This window comes from Melospiza melodia, chromosome 24 (genome assembly GCF_035770615.1).
Source record: "Melospiza melodia melodia isolate bMelMel2 chromosome 24, bMelMel2.pri, whole genome shotgun sequence".
Taxonomy (NCBI): Eukaryota; Metazoa; Chordata; class Aves; order Passeriformes; family Passerellidae; genus Melospiza; species Melospiza melodia.
This window is the reverse complement of record NC_086217.1, coordinates 12,286,700-12,298,404: the sequence shown is the minus strand read 5'-3', so window position 1 is coordinate 12,298,404 and position 11,705 is coordinate 12,286,700. Positions and strand designations below refer to the sequence as shown.

General features: G+C 64.7%; 1 protein-coding gene and 1 long non-coding RNA gene across 3 annotated transcripts; both read right to left on the bottom strand.

Moving 5' to 3' along the window:
* Positions 1-755: 755 nt before the first annotated feature.
* On the bottom strand, positions 756-5,226 carry CBX4 (chromobox 4). 2 transcript variants are annotated; one of them, XM_063175770.1, is made up of 5 exons: positions 5,069-5,226; positions 4,928-4,971; positions 4,187-4,252; positions 3,479-3,545; positions 756-2,952 (listed from the first exon to the last, which is right to left on the bottom strand). In XM_063175770.1, exons 1-5 carry the CDS (start codon positions 5,135-5,137, stop codon positions 1,630-1,632), a joined length of 1,569 nt encoding a protein of 522 aa, XP_063031840.1. In that variant the 5' UTR covers positions 5,138-5,226; the 3' UTR covers positions 756-1,629. The 2 variants fall into 2 exon arrangements, with proteins under 2 accessions (XP_063031840.1, XP_063031841.1); XM_063175771.1 differs by lacking the exon at positions 4,187-4,252.
* A 1,377-nt stretch (positions 5,227-6,603) lies between these two features.
* Positions 6,604-8,447, bottom strand: LOC134428737 (uncharacterized). The gene is made up of 2 exons (XR_010030446.1): positions 7,244-8,447; positions 6,604-6,907 (listed from the first exon to the last, which is right to left on the bottom strand). It is a non-coding gene; the product is annotated as an uncharacterized LOC134428737 (long non-coding RNA).
* Between the last annotated feature and the right edge of the window lie 3,258 nt (positions 8,448-11,705).

Below are 11,705 nucleotides of genomic sequence, written 5' to 3'. Positions count from 1 at the left end.
ACCAACTCAATTTGCTTCTCACAAGCTCGTGGCTCTGATCCACACACATCAACGTGCCGTCAACAATATTTCAACCAAGACCTCTGCTGGAGGACACCTCGACTCTGACCAAAAGCCCAAGAGGAGCCAGGCTGGCAGCAGAGCCAGTTTTGCCAGCACTGGGTCGGGAGGGTGGCACTGCCCAGGCACTCAGCTCTGTCTGGGGAGGGGACAGGGGTCACTGGGGGAACAGAGACTGAGCACTGTGTCTCAGCCACCACTCTGTAACCCCTCTCACAGAGAATGAGCCCTGCACTGTATTTCCAGCAGGCTCCAGCAATGATTAATCTGTTCAGACACAGCTGCAGCTTTCTTGGTGGAATTTGGACCATCTGCCTTTCTGGAGACATTCAGCTCCTTACCCAACTGTGACCCTCCCCAGCCCCGGGATGGCACTGCTGGGATGGCAGCCATCGCCCATCGCTGTGCCACCTGCCCAGCCTCCTCAGCTTTCTCAGGTCCCCATCTCAGAATCACAGACCTCCCCAGCCCTGCCAGAGGGAAGCACCACACCTCGGGCTCCTGCTGCCCACCCCTGCACTCAGGGTGCCCTCGGCACTGCGGGCACAACACTCTGGGGGTGAAAACTGAGTTATATTCAAAACACTGCACCTCTGAGTAAACATTTTAACCTGCTCTGGGGCAGCCCAGCTGCAGCAGGCCCACACAGGGACCCGCCACCCGTAATGCTGTAACAAATGCACTCCAAATCCCAGTAGTTTTTGTAAAGGTTTATAGTCCTTTGCCATGATTGCATGATACATTTCTTCCCCTGTGACACAGCCCTCAGACCAGGATGCGCCGCTGGCAGCTCGCAGCAGCTGGGCTTTGCACTCCGATCTACACTAGCTGCAGAACATCAAATGCACTTTCAACATCTCCATTTAATATTTACATTCAAGCAATTAATAATTGGAAGCTTATAGTTTAGACATTTCTAATAGCAGCAATTTCTATAATAGCTCGTTTAGCTTTAGATAACGATTTTTTTTTTGCACATAGAAACACCACATGTGTACAGTATCAAAAAATATATACGGGATGGTCCTGCGGGTCGTGGGGAGGACAGGGGACCAAGACTAACAAATGCTCAATGGTTAAAAAGGAGAACAGAAAATAGTCGTTTGATATAGTTTATAAGGTGATCTAGGGACTCCATAAATCTAGGCTTTATATTTCATTATATAAATACCTACAAATAAATATATTAGCGTGGCCAGGGAGCGACCAGCTTTCAGCTCAAACAATACATTTCAAGAACACCACGTACAAACGGGAGCAAGAATCACTTGACAAGTTAGCACTGTTAAAATATAATACTATAACTCTGAGTAACTGGCGGGTCCCATCCTTTGTGTCCCACTGCCTGCAGGTCCTGGAGCAGCCCCAGCTGCGGGCCGGGAGCAGCGAGGTCCCCCCCGTGGCAGGGACGGCCACCGTGCCCGGCCCTGTCCCGGCGTCCCCTGGCAGGGCACGGCGGGCTCGGCCGTCCGGGGGCACGGGGCTCCGGGGCAGGGGCACCAGCACCGGCAGGGAGGCGGTGGGGCCGGCGGCCCCGGGCGGGCGGGCAGCTCCCACGGGGAGCCCAGCTCACACCGTCACGTACTCCTTGAAGGTCACGGTCAGGCAGTTCGCGGTCACATCTGTGATAATTATATTCCCAAAGAAGGGCTTGAACTCCTGCAGGGACTCGGCCTCCTCCTCCTCCTCCTCCTCTGCGGCCTCCTGGGGCTGCGGAGGCTCCGGGGCCGCCTCCTCGGCCGGCGGCGGCGGCGGCTCCGGCTTCACCTCGGCCAGGGCCAGCTCGCCCTCCGGCCGCGGCTTCACGCAGCGCAAGTCTATGGGCTCGTCCAGGTCCGAGTCGAGCAGGATGACCTCGGGCGGGGCGGGCGGCTCGGGCCGCGGGGGGCTGAGGCAGGTGGGCGCGCTGATGCTGCGGGACGTCAGGCGCTTCTTGCCCGGCTCCCGCTCGGCGTGCGGCTCCGACAGGCAGCGCTTCCGCGAGCTGCCGCTCGACAGGTTCAGTCCCACGGAGGAAGGGCTGTGCTCGCACACGGGGCTCAGCGACCAGGGCACCAGGTCCGGCTTGGTGGTGAGCTGCAGGGGCTGCTCCGCCGGGGGAAGGGGCAGCTCCTTGGCCAAGGGAGTCTTTTGGGCACCTTCCTCCAGCTCCGCCGGGGGCTGCCGGCTCTCGCCCTCCGCTTTGCTCTGGGCGTTGCTGCCCGCCACCCTGTCCTCCCCTGGCTTTCTCCAAGCCTCCACCTTCTCCTCCCCACCCTTCTTAGGAGTCCTCTCCTCCGCAGCCCGCTTCCGGGGAGCCTCCCCAGACTTGATCTTCACCGCCTGCATGCCGTTCTCCATGTACTTGCTCATCACAATCACAATGCGCCCGTTCTTGTTTTTGTTCTTGACGATCTTCATCTTTCCCCCAAGGCCATTGCTGGTCACCCTGTCCCGGGGGGGCGGCCCGGTGCCGCTGGACAGGTTCTTCTCAGCTCCGTTTTTGCTCTCTGCTGTGAGGTTCTTGACCGGGCCCAGCAAGTTTTTGGCCGGGCCGTGAGCCCACTTGTCCGGGTGGGCGACCAGGGGTGCCTTGTTATTGTCCAAGCAGGCCTGGCCCTGCGGCTCCTTGCTGCTGGGCTGGTAATGGGGCTCGTACATCTTGGGGTCGGGCTGGTAGTGGTGGTGCTTCTTGCTGTTGAGCTGGTAGTAATACTTCCCTTTGCTGTGGGACTGGTGCTTCATGGCGCTCTCCTTGCCGTTGGGCTGGTACTGGTGGTGCTTCTTGCTGTTGAGCTCATACTGGTGCTGCTGGCTCTTGCCAGAGGAGCCGAGCTCCAGCTTGGGCCTGGTGTCCACGGCCGGCTCCTGCAGCCCCGTGAGGATGTTGGAGCGGCGGGCGAAGGACGGGAGCTGCAAGGCAAAAGCGAGAGCCGCGCTCAGAGGGGGCCGGAGAGCCCGGCCAGGGGCTGCTGGCCGCCGGGGGCCGGAGCTGCGGCAGGTGCTGCAGGCTCCGGCACGGCCCCCGCCCCTCGGGCCGCTCTCCTCACAGGATGCTGCATCCCGGGGCACCGCGTCCTCGAGCGGGCGGCCCCAGCCCACTCCAACTTAGAGGCCGTGCATTGCTCCAGATTAATGAAGCAATGAAAAGAAGAAAAGCCCCCTTCAATCAGCTGTCTGGGAACGGGGGCCGAGCGGGACCGCGGCTGCCGAGCCCGCGAGCAGCGTGCTAATGCCAGCCGGGCACGGGCACGGCGGCTCTGCAGCGCGGAGGGGAGGGGAGGGCAGGGGGGCCGGGGCACCCGCTGGGCTCAGCGCTGGGGGTCCCCGGGGCGCTGCGCGCAGGCTCATCCCGAGCATGATGAAATGATGAAACCCGCTGCAAGCGGCTCCCCGGGGACCCCGCGGGGCTGGGGCTGGGGCTGGGCCCGCGCGTTACCTGCACGACCAGCGGCTTCGGCTTGGGCCCCCGCTTGCGGTATCCCATCAGCTGCTCCTGCCGCTCCCTGCGGGAACACAGCGTCACGGTGAGCCCCAGGGCGGCACGCGGAGCCCCGGAGCCACCCCCCCCCGTCCCGCACGGCGGCTCCCGCGGTGGCGGTGACCCTATGGGGAGCAGGGAGGGGACAGCGGGAGGGGACCGGGGCCCGCAGGTGGCAGCGGGCCGGGGCATCCTGTGCAAGCAGCAGGCGCCTTCCCCGCTGCTGCCTCCCCGCTGTGGGGAGGGGCTGAAGTTCGCAGTTTGCGCCAAAACACTCCAGGAAATAAATGCGCGGAAAGAGAAAAAAAAAAATAAAAAGGCTTAAAAAAAAAAAAAAGGCAAAAAGAAAAAAAAAAAAAAGCCGAAGCCCGTCCAAGCGCAGCAGCAGCAGCGCCGCCTCCTCGAGTCGCGGCATCGAATCCCGGGGAGAAGGAGCGAGGCGCGGCGTGGGGGGGCACGGCAAGGGGGGCACCGCGGCGTGGGGACCTTGACCCGGAGGCGTCGCCCGGTGGCCCCGCACCGCCCGCCCCGCCGGGGCCGCGCCCCCCGCCCGGCCCGGCCCGCCCCCGCCGCGGCCCCCGGCTCCGTGACGCATCTGCAATTGCGGGAGCGGCCCGAGCGGGGGTCCCGCCGCCCCTCCCGCGCCGCCCCACCTGGGCCGCTCACCTGTTCTGGAAGGCGATGAGCAGCCGGGGGTCCAGGATGTTCTCCTCCGGCTCCCACGTGTTATATCTTGGAGAGGGGAGGAGAGCGGCCGTCACCGCGGGGCCCTACCGGCGGGGCCGGGGTCCCGGGCAGAGCAGCCCCGCAGCACCGGGCCCGGCGGCAGCGGGGTGTGGGGCCGGGGTCCCGGGGAGGGGGATGGGCGGGGGGGGCCGCGGGGACGGTACTGTTTATTTAGCGCAGTTATTATTCCGGAGGAATTCCAGGCATGTCATGATGAAATTTTCCAAATCCCCTTTCCCGGACCCAGGAAAGCGGCCGCGGGGCGGAGGAGGGACCCGGCCGCGGCGTCCCGGATCCCCCGCGCCCCCCCGCCCGCACTGTCATGCGAACCCCGAACGCTCCGCAGCGGCCGCGCTCGCTCCGGTGCCGGTGCTGCCCCCGCCTCGGCAGCGGCTCTCGGGGCTGCGGGGCGACGCGGACCATTTTTGCGGTTATTCCCCCTTTCTCCCCCCTTCCTGCCCCCCCCCTCCCCGCTCGGTTCTGCAATATGGAGCCCGGCTCCCGAGGAGGGAAAGGGGGAAGGAGCCATTTTCTGGTGCACATCAGCCGCCGCCTGCTCGGCTCCCGCCGCCGTCACCGCCGGGCCCCGCCGCCGCCTCTCGCCGCCCGCTCGCCGCCCCGGCCGGGGCCCTTCCCGGAGCCCCGGCCCCGGCCCCATCCCCGCCCGGCGCCGGTACTCACTTGGGCGACCATCCCCTCCATTTCACCAGGTACTCGACTCTGCCCTGAGCGGCGCGGGAGGCAAAGACACGGCGTCAGCGGGAACCGCCACCCCCGGCGCCCCCGGGCCCCGCCGCCCCCCGCCGCCGCCGCCCCCCGCACCTTTCGGATCCGCTTCTTCTCGATGCTCTCCACCGCGAAGACGTGCTCGCCCACCGCCGGCAGCTCCATCCCGCAGCCGGGAGGGGCCGGGCCGGGCCGCGCTGCAGCCGAGCTGGGCTCGGGCTCCGGCAGCTCCCGCCGCCGGCCCGACAGACACTGAGCGGCGGCACCGCAACCGTGCAAATCCCGGAGCGAGACGTCAGGGAGGCGGCGCCTCCCGGGCCCGGCTGCCCGTCAGCGGCGGGGCCGGGGGATTGGCGCAGCCCTGCCGGGGAGCGAGGCGGGGAGGGGGCGGGCGGGGGCCGGGCACGGCGGCGCGGGGAGGGGGGCGCGGGCGGCCCGGCTCCCGCCCCACGCGTGACTCAGCACGGCCCCGCGGGGCTGCCGGGGGCGGCGCAGCCCGCGGGGCAGGTGCGCGACCCGCGGCCCGGGGGAGCGGGCTCGGCCGGAGGGTCCCACCGGGGATGCGCGGCGGGACGGGCGCTCGGGAGGGCTCCGCGCCGCGCCACGTCGCGCCGTGCCCCGGGCCCGGGGAGCGGCGGCGCCCGCCCCCGGCACGGCCCGTGGGGCCCGAGCCCGCGGGGAAGCTCCGGCCGCGCTGCCCGCGGGTCGTGGGGCGCCCGCCCGGGGACGGCCGGCGGTGGCGGCGGCGGGCCCGGCCCGGGGCAGGTGGCGGCGCTTTCCCCGCCCGGTGCCGGAAGCCGCGCACGGGGAGCGCGGTGCGGGCGGCTCCGCGCCCTCGGTGCTCGTGGAGCGGCTCCCGGGGAGCGCACGCGTGTCCGCGGCTGCCGCGGGGCCGCCCGGGCTGCTCGGGGAGCGTGGCGGTGCCGGAGCGGGAGGAACCTTGTCCCGGACAGGTGGAGCGGGGCCGGGCCCGTCCCGGTGTGAGCCCCGCGCAGCCCCGCAGCTCCGGGCCGGACCGTGGGGCCGCGGACACGCGTGGGTGACGCCCGGAGGGCGAGGAGCCCCCGACCCCTCCCGGGGCTCGCTCCTCGCAGGTGCCTGGCCGTGTCCCGGGGCCGGCACCCCGGTGGAACCGGAGCCTCCGCGCCCGCTGACAACGGGGCGGTCCCTGGGGCTGCCGTGGGGTCTCGGTGTCGCCGTCCCCCTCGTCCCCCCGGGCTCTGCCGGGCCTCGGACGGGCCGATCGATCCCCGCGGGGTTCCCGCAACTTTCGCCGGGAGCGGCGGGGCCGAGCTCGAACGGCACCGGGGCCCCGAGCGGCTCCTTGGCCGGGGTCGGGCAGCGCCCCCGGCACCCGGGACGTTCTCGTTGCCCCGGCTCGGTGCCAGCCCGGTGATCGCGGCCCCGGCCGGCATCAGCCCGGCGGTACCGGAGGGGACGCACCGGGAGGCACCGCTGAATGTCACCGCGCCGCAGCCCCTAACAAAGACGCAGCCGCCGCGATCGCAGAGCCGAGCCAATAAAAAGCAAACTGATATTACAATTTTGATTTCCCTGGAGGGCCGAAGGGGCTTAATGTAAGAATTATTATCCATTGTGAACAGCAGCCCAAGGAAAACACACAGAGGAAGATTTAATTTTTTTTTTAAACTTAGCGGTTTTCCTAAGAAACATACATTCATTGAAATTTATGCCAGCGGAGTTTGTTAACCCTCCCCTTTGACATTTCCAGCTTCTCCTGTTGCCAGAGGAGACAAACCGCTAATGCTCGCAATAAAACTGAATGCCCAGGGACGAGCACGGTTTGGTGCGATTCCTCCCCAGCCTGGGTAAGGTGCAGAGCACGTCCAGCTCCGGATCCCAGCTGGATGAGAGAGCTCTGCTCTACCCGGACTCAGTCGGGAACAGGCGATGAGGAGGGCAGAGTTTGGCTGGCTGCATAGATAAAAATATAAATTAAGAAAAAAAAATTAAATGTGTGACCAGACATCCTTGGCATCTTTTAGAAGCTGTCTCAGGAGCAATACAAGAGACTGTTGATGAAATATAATATATGTGTGTGTGTGTGTGTGTATATATATATAAAGTGAAACAACACTGAAAACCAATATTAAAAGCATTTTAATCACTGCCTGGCCCCTGGCTCCCGTGGCTCAGCAGTAGCTCCCGTCCTTCGGGTTCCTGTAGGATCTTCATCTGCTTTCTGTTACGGGGCTGATTGCACATGATTCACAATAATGATGGTAATGGTGGTGATTTTCTGTCTCTTACCTTGCTCAGGCAGCAGCAGTTCATGAACTGATACATCTTTCTCTCTGTCAGGCCCAAAGAGGACACCTTATTTGAACCACATAAAACAGCCTAAATAAGGAAAGTGGGAAGCATTTCCAACTGTTGCCTCGTGCTGACTGGCTGGGGCATATCGCAGGGATGAGGCAAGGAAAGGGATTCCAGCAAAAGGAGCAGGAGCCAGCGCTGCCTTTGGAGCCGGCAGAGCAGTGGGGCGGCCCCGGGCAGTTCCCTGCTGGTGGATCAGGCAGGGACGGGGCACAGACACATCCCTGCCCTTCACCACACCCCTGGCCAAGAACGCGGGTGGTTCTTTCTCTGCCGAGCATCAGCAGCCGGTGCTGGGCTCTGAGAGGAGGATTTGGCTGGGCGCTCCGTCCCCCGTGTGCCTGATCCCCGTGGGGCTGCTGGGGTGCAGCTCTGAGACAAAACCTCCAACAGCCAGGGGCAGATGGGCTTCCCGCGGCTGCTGGGAACCCACCAAGGTGATTTCCCCTCCAACACTCGCTGGCCATGTTCCCTCCGTGTACCCAGAGCTGATGTCTGTCTGTGGTTACTCTTTCCATCATTATTTATAAAGTTTTTCCCCCGGAGGCAGAGCCAGCTCCGTGGCAGTGCCCTGCCTGGGGTGGGTGCTGCCCCTCTGAAGGATGCTCCTGTTCCCTCACCCCAGCAGCTCCTGCAGCCCCGCTCTGTGTTTGCCATCAAGCAGCACTGATTGCACATGCCATCATTTCTGATGTTGCTCATTAGTCTGTATCATTATTAGCAATTCAAACCAGCAATTCTTTCCCAGCTGTAATCCCCCAGCTCCACGGCTGCAGTTTGGGTGCTCACCTCCTCCTCCCCTCTGCCCCGGCAGGGCCGGGGGTTCCTGCTGGGTCTGCAGAGCCAGGAGCTCCCCGAGCACCAAATAATAACAGAAAGTTAATTCATGAATAGTTGCAGCGTTCCCTTCAAGGCCACTCTCACCCGGGGCCAGGCACCGACTTTGCCACGTCCTTGGAGCAGGGGGAGGGCGCTGGCCCCATTCATCCCTACCTGGCCGCCCTCAGCCTCGGCCAGCTGGGCTCCAGGATTTGCCCTTCTGCCTTTGTCAGCTCTGCCTCGCACTGGAAGTTGTGGCCAGTCTGAAAAACGGATTATGACACAGCCCTTGCTGAGGTCAACGCTGTGCTGGAGAAAGGATGAGTAGGTAGGCTTGGAAAAGGAGACAACAAAACCAGCAAATCCACAAAAACCTGAACCCACCCACCCAATCAATAGGATGCCATGAAGTACATGTGAACAATGAAACCCTGTTCCAGGTTGCCAAGGCAAATCTGTCAATAGAGTATTGAACAAGCAAATCTGACTTGCAATTATTGTGTCCTTCTAAATACAGGCTGCCCCTCTGCCTTGCAGCTCAGCCCTGTGCTGCTGTGGGGAAGCTCAGGGACTGCTGCCTCAGAATGGTGAGGGAAGAGTCCAGCCTGGCAGCTGGGCTGGAATTTGCTCCAACAAATGCACAAAAACCCCCCGAGCATCCCCACCACCTTCACTGCAGCAGCTGAAGTGACACGTGCCCTGCCCCCAGTGTAACAGGCAGCACAAAAACCCCTTTGGGAAACTGCTCACCCTCTAAAGCTCTCAGTGAAGCACCCAGTGCCACGGAGCACACACGGCATCCTCAGACACCGAGTGCCCAGGATTTGTGATGCATAGGGAAGCACCGTGGACTAGGGCTGTCAGTGTGGTGGCCTTAAAACCCAGCACAGCAGCAAGGTCTGCAGCTGCCACCACCCACCCAGAGGCAGCAGCAGTGGGAAAATCCAGCGGCAAAACCACTCTGAACTGGGTCATCACGTGGAAATTTCAATGGCTCCACAGTGCCTGCTGCTGCTGCTGCACACAGGGCCGTGTTAGGTGAACTCCTTTTTGTGGTGCTGCCTCCAGCACGAGCCAGAGAGGGTGTGAGCAGAATCCTCAGGAAGGAGGCACCTGCAGGAGCACACAGGGTGCTTGCACAGCAGTTTAACACAGCCCAGCGGAGCAGTTTCTGTGTAGCTGCTGGCACAGCGCGCACGGGGCAGTGGTACCCAGGGCAGCTGCTGTGGGCACGGGGCAGTGGTACCCAGGGCAGCTGCTGTGGGAGCATGGCTGGGCTCCCTCACCACTGGAGCTCACCAGGAATGAGGCAGCCCCAGAGGAAGGAGGCAGCCCTGCTCTGCAGATCTGCAGCAAGCACAGACAGGGAGGGCAGCACCCAGAGCAGGTGCCAGGATGCTCCATCCCTGGGCACGGACCCCCCTTCCCCAGGGCTCTCCTCTGCCCTGCCTTCCCCCCACAGCCTCAGCCATGGGTGCCGCTGAGGGAGCCTCAGAGACCATCTGTCTTTAATCTTCTTAGAGCCAGGCAAGTCGGGAGAAATTCAGGGGGAAGAGGCGCTGGGGTCCCTCTGTCCCTGGCTGTGACAGCACGGGGCTCTGAGCACGCAGCTGGGGGAGCAGGGCCTGCCTGCCCCGCACCCTCAGAGCAGGGCTGAGACAGCAGGCAGAGAGTGCTGGGAAGCATTCCCACCTCCTGGGGCAGACGGGAATCCCTTCCCCAGGCACTGCAGGAGCCTGGTACCCCCTCAGCCCCGTCCTGCCCCTTCCTCAGCATCCTCCTCAGATCGGCCCTGGAGAGGCCCTTGGAGCTCTTCCCCCTCTCACCGCCGGAGCTGATGCTGTTCCTTGGCAGCTGAGGGTGATTATGGGATTTTCTGCATCAGGACTGGGTCTGTGTGTACGTGTGTCCCCAGCACGGCCACAGCAGAAACTCCTCAGGTGCTCCTTGGCTGCTCCTCCTGCTGAGCCTGCAGGGACCCGGGGCCACTTGTACCTGTGGCAGGAGCTGAGCCCAGCAAAGGGGATTGCAGCCCCCAGGGCAGGGGCTGTGCTGGGCCCAGCAAAGGGGATTGCAGCCCCCAGGGCAGGGGCTGTGCTGGGCCCGGCAAAGGGGATTGCAGCCCCCAGGGCAGGGGCTGTGCTGGGCCCAGCAAAGGGGATTGCAGCCCCCAGGGCAGGGGCTGTGCTGGGCCCGGCAAAGGGGATTGCAGGGATTGCAGCCCCCAGGGCAGGGGCTGTGCTGGGCCCGGCAAAGGGGATTGCAGGGATTGCAGCCCCCAGGGCAGGGGCTGTGCTGGGCCCGGCAAAGGGGATTGCAGGGATTGCAGCCCCCAGGGCAGGGGCTGTGCTGGGCCCGGCAAAGGGGATTGCAGCCCCCAGAGCCCAGCCCGGCCCAGCCGGGGGCAGCCCAGCTCCTCCGGCTTGGGTCGGGCAGCTTTGCTGTGGACAGGCTGTGCATTCCCAGGGCTGTGAGTGCTGCTAACCGGGAACGATCCCTGCTCCCTCCGGGGCTGCTGGCCGGGATCGGGCGGCTCCGGCCGGGCCGCCGCCGGTGCCCGGTGCCCGGTGCCCGGCCAGCCCCGTGTGCCAGGGGCGCTCCCGGCCGAGCCCCGCCGCGCTCAGGGCTGGGTGTGAGGGGAGGAAGCGCTCGGCTCTGCGGTCAGGCGCTCTCCGCCCCTGCACCTGAGCCGAGGCTCAGCTCAGCTCCCTCCCCTCCTTCCTTCCGCCCGCCCCGGCAGCTTCTGCTGAGCCCTGGCGGCTCCAGCAGCCCCGGCTCCTCATCCCCTGCGAGGATTAGACCGGGTATTTACGTTCCCAAGGCTGCCACAAGGGTTTCCTGGCCGCGCTGTCCACGTGCTGTGCTGTCCCTGGATCTCGGTGCCCCAAAGCTGCTTAGCGCGACCCCCGGAGCCGCACTAAACCCGCGGGGACGTGGATGCCCTGCCCGGGAGGATAAATGGATGCTCTGCCCAGAGGAAGGACGCTCCTGGTCCCTGCAGGGCACAGCCGCGATCCGGGGCCCCGCGGGGGCTGCTCCGTGTCCCCGCTCCTGCTGATCTGCGGGGTTTGGGCCCCGATTCTGTGCCGGGGGTGATCCAGCACCGCACACGGCCCAGCCCGGCGCTCTGTGCTGCTGCAGGCAGCTCAGCCTGGGGCCTGCAGGGCATCTCCACGGCCTGTGGACCCCTGTGACCCCGAGGCCGATGGTGTGTGAGCCCCTGGCCGTGTGCAGGCCCTGGGCAGCGCTGAGCTCTGCTCACGCCGGGTGTGGGTGCCTGGGAACGGCCCCAGGTGCTGAGTGAGCACAACCGGGAGGCACAACTGGGCTCTGACTGGTTGGACTGGCTCCTCCAACCTCTGCCCTTCCCTGCGCTGCTGCATTTGGTTCAATGGTGCCAACCCTTTAGTGAGGGACTCCAAGGCACTGCCCTGCTCCCGCCTGGCACGGCGGTGCCATCCCACAGGGCTCCCTGGTGCCCTGCCCGACCCTGGTGCTGCGTGCTCAGGTGCAGGCACTGCAGCTCACCGCGGGGATGGCTGCAGAGCAGGGCAGGGGGCTGCTCTGCTCCTTGGAA